At 36.4% G+C, this 4468-nt stretch overlaps 1 protein-coding gene across 1 annotated transcript in view; it reads right to left on the bottom strand.

The window, feature by feature from the left end:
• Positions 1-1014, bottom strand: part of LOC108972009 (lysosome membrane protein 2) — a 22173-nt gene extending 21159 nt beyond the window's left edge. The window contains exon 1 of the mRNA XM_018938434.1: positions 948-1014. Within this exon, the coding sequence (XP_018793979.1) occupies positions 948-1014 (67 nt within the window). The remainder of the gene's footprint in view (positions 1-947) is intronic.
• Between the last annotated feature and the right edge of the window lie 3454 nt (positions 1015-4468).

Raw genomic sequence — 4468 nt, 5'->3', positions numbered from 1 at the left:
TTTTTTTTTTTTTGTTTTTTTTTTTATGAATAATTAAATTTATCTAGTTTCCTAGAGTTGTCGCAATTTTTTTTTCTTTTTGTTTAAAATTAATTATGAATTGATAGTACGAGTTCCATAATGTCACGACTGCATAATAAAAATTAACGACTATATTGTAGGCACTTCCTCGCTGTTAGATTCTTATCTAAGAGCGAAATAAATAATCASCGSAATCAACCGCACCTCGAATGAATAACGGTTTCATGAAGCACTGAGATATTTTTGACACTTYTCATTTAACAAAAAACTATTTAAGTTCTTCACAAACCAAATGTTAGTGTACACTCCTATTTTTCGCTCTATACCGGAAGTGCTTGAGTTGTAGCTAATTTTTATATATATTTAATGTTGACATTAACAGTTCTCATATACTTGAAAAATTTCCATTTGTTCACATATAGGTGTTGGCGTTCACTGCACTTGTTCTTCTTCGCCTTCTCTWCGTTTTCTTATTCGTTAGATTTGCGCACGCGCCCAGTACTTCTTAGCTTATCAAAATCTTGCGGCTAAATGCGAATCTCATAGTTGCAATTTGACCCTTTATATCGACTCTAGCCGAATGCCAAAAATAAAAGATCGCCAGCAACACGTTTCAGTTTCGACGACGCCGACTTCCACATACGAMTATACGACTGCTTTTGTGGTCGCAGAGCCAACAGCAACATAACTAGAAGTAGAAGCCAAACCGCCACCGCAGCAGCCAGCTGTCGAAAATCACAAAAACAAAACGCAAGTCGCATATATGTACATGCAAAGCTGAAGGAGCGCTCGGTATCTGCAGACTAAGCGCGAGCGTGAAAAAAGCTAAAAATAAATGCCTTAATTCAGCATCAGTGTTGAAACGCCTAAACTAAGCAAATCAAAGAAAAAGCAAAACAACCAAAAAATACGAATTTCAAACATACTTTTAAACGTTGCAGTCATTTCAACCGGTCCAGTTGACTTCTCAATTTTCGGCTTTTTTTCGTGCATTTTCCGACGGTCAGCTTCAGCTCACATGCAGTCTAGCCCCTTATTGCTCAAAGCTGCTTCCAAGCTTTCGTTTTGTTGACATTAATTTTCCGATTTTGATCAGCCATAGTTTTGATTTTTTTTTTTTTTTTTTTTGTTGTTGGATTTTGTTAACACTCGCATATTTACTTGTTTGTACTCTTTCTGCACGCTCAAACCGTTTTTCGATGCTCTTAGTGCAAGAGAGGTTTTAGTTTCGATCGTTTGCTCACTTAAGACGTTGCTAAATTTGCTGAATTTTGGCAATAATGATTTTTGGATTGCATAGTTTTTATTAATTTATCAAAACAAAGTTCAAGCTCTTGTTATCTCTCCGAGTATGGATCTTATTTCCATGCTTCATTTGCTAGGATATGCTTTGAAAACCAAACAACAGAATAAACCGAAGCTATAATATCCTTCTAGATAAAAAAGATATCTATCTTGACTTTGAGCGTGCAGTTTGTATGACAGATGTATGCTATAGTGGTCCGATCTGAACAATATGTTCGGACATTGAAGCGTGGTCTTGGAGCCAAATTTCATGGAAATATAATTTATTGTCAAATAGATTGTTTTCTATACAAAAAATTTATTCTGATTGATCAGATTATACGGAATCACTAAAGCTTTGTGATTCCGGCAAATAAGCAGCATCATTGGTAAAAAAAGAGCGTATACAAAATTTCATATCGATAGCTTAAGGACTGAGGGATTACTTCGCGTATATTCAGACCGACGCATGGTTAGACGGAGAGGCGAACATCCCTTTAAGAACTCAGCTCGGCTACTGATAGCTTTAAACACATTTTACAAGGTTTCCTTAATTCTGTGTATTATAAACTTCGTGGAAACCCCTAAAAATATCTATTCCTCTCTGCAACACCGACAATTTTTTTTCTGGGGATTGCTTACGACCGTTTGGAAGACACTGTGTACRGAAATACACTGTCAGATRAAATGTATCAAYACCAACAATGGACTRAGTAGGCAATTGAGAAGTAAAGTCCCTCTCTCTCTSRACGAACAAAAACCAAACTCTATAAGTCATTCAYTATTCCCGTYCTGCTATATGGTGCAGAGGCATGGGCGCTGACAACATCTSATCAGCCGGCGTTATATTGTTTTCCAGAGAAAGGTTCTGCGAAAGATTTATGGTCCTTTCCGCGTTGGCTACGGCGAATATTGCATTCGATGGAACGATGAGGTGTATGACTAAAAAGGCAGCGCCTACACTGGCTACGTCGTGTTGTCCGAATGGACGAAAACACTCCTCTGTTGTCCGAATGGACCCTCTGAAAGTATTTGACACAGTACCCGCCGGGGGAAGCAGAAAAAGAGGAAGACCTACTCTCGTTGGAAAGACCAAGTGGAGAAGAACCTGTATTCGATTGGAATATCCAATTGGCGACACGTAGAGAAAAGAAGAAACGACTGGTGTGCTGTAATTAACTCGGCTACAGTCGCGTAAGTGGTGGCTACGCCAGTAAGGAAGAAAGATATAAGTATGTATGCAGATACGTTTAAGTTTCAGCTATTTAAAAACAAATTTTCTGTACCTACTTGACTACTTCCCAGCATTCTTAGCCTAAACAACAGTCGACCAATGCATAGGTTGTCTAATTACGTACTTTTTGATCTCAGTAGCTGTTGTAACGTCTTCATAAATATGCAAACTTTGACATCCGCTAGATAAAGTAAATATAGTTTTATGTATATTAAACAATGAGAATAAGTAAACAGGAATATATTCTCATATTTGTAAWATCCATTTGCAAGTCACTTAGCTTTCGTGAATTCATTAAGTTTGTTATATCCAACTTTTGAATACAACAGACTTTTGATTTGTGTTCAACAAACGCGCGCCATATTTGGAAGCTTTTTGTTCTCAACACTTCATTTAAGCTTCTACAATCGTTAGCCGAGCTTTAACGCTTRTATGCATAAACTGCACATGAGTAAAGCTTTTAGTAGTTATTTCTTAACAGTGATTGTTTAACAGAAGCTTTTAAAATAGACAGAAGTTGTGTGAAAATGTATTTGTATATTGCATAAAATAGGTTATAAAAGATAACTAATTTAAAAAAATATATACACAAGATGTTTATACTCTTGCAACATGTTAATACAGAGTATGATGGTTATGTTCACCTAACGGATGTTTGTATCACCTCAAATTAATCGAGTTAGATATGGGGTTATATACTACATATATGTATGATCAAGGTGATGAGACGAGTTGAAATCCGAGGGACTCTCTGTACGTTCGTCCGTATGTGCAAGTAATAACTTCAGTAAAAATTATGATATCTTGATAAAACTTGCTACAAGTGCTTCGTGGCAAGAAAGTGAGGACGTGTTCGTAGATAGACCATGCCCACGAAACGCCATTACACGAAAGCCTATAAAATGCCAAACTCGCCTAGAGCAAATATTAGAAGAACTCCGGTGTAATAATGCATGAAATTGGATTATAACTAAATACGCCAGAGACATTAAATTTTAAAGCTTTTAAGAATCCGAATCGTTCTCGGTTAAGTGGAATCGAACATCGACCGTTTTTAACCAATTTAAGTATATAAATCAGCTAAATCTTGGAAAAGACCCTTGAAAAGAGMATCGACATGGTCCACCTCTTCGTCGATTTCAATGTGGCTTTTTACAGCCCAAAAAAGAGCTACCATTATGAGCAAGCTGTTCGACACCAAAAGACCTCATGTACCTGAAGGTATTACCCCGGCTTAATCCTTGCAAGTTGCAAGAGTATGAAATGTTCGGTTATACTCGAATTAACTTGTTTTGGTTCTTTTTTGTTACTTTTCACTGATTCAGGATTCTCAAACGATTCAGGAGGCCTTTGCGCCGTCCCAAATTATTTTGATCGTCTTATTCGCGCATTTCCGAACATCTCCATCTTTATTTTATTTCAGTCAGGCCTACTGCTGCTGTCTAGAATCTTTCCCAGAATATTACCAATCCAGCGATATTTTTTGCGCTTTATTTTCTTCAGTAAAAAACTTAGTCATGACAAAAATTGATTTCATGATTGACTTATACATTATACTACAAATGAATAACTGAAAAATCTAGAAATTTTTTTTTGTCATTCTGAACTGGCATTTAACTGGTGTTACACGCCACTCTTCTGGTCTAGAACACATCGAGTGCCAGATATATAATAAATACGATGGAAAATTAACTAAAAGTAATCAAGTAAATACACTGTTAGGATCATGTTACTTCCTCAAGACCACACTGTGTGTAATCTAACTGATAAATAGGTAGGTTTATAACATGATTGTAAATATATGAATAAAAGAAAAATAACAAGTAAGAAAGCCTAAGTTCGGGTGTCACCGAACATTTTATACTCTCGCATGATAAAGTGATAATCGAGATTTCAGGCGTGGTTGTGAACCGATTTCACCCATATTTT

The sequence above is a fragment of the Bactrocera latifrons genome, unplaced genomic scaffold, assembly GCF_001853355.1.
Source record: "Bactrocera latifrons isolate USDA-ARS-PBARC rearing strain unplaced genomic scaffold, ASM185335v1 scaffold_11, whole genome shotgun sequence".
Taxonomy (NCBI): domain Eukaryota; kingdom Metazoa; phylum Arthropoda; class Insecta; order Diptera; family Tephritidae; genus Bactrocera; species Bactrocera latifrons.
Note: the sequence above shows the minus strand (reverse complement) of the source record. Positions and strands in the feature narration are given on the sequence as shown.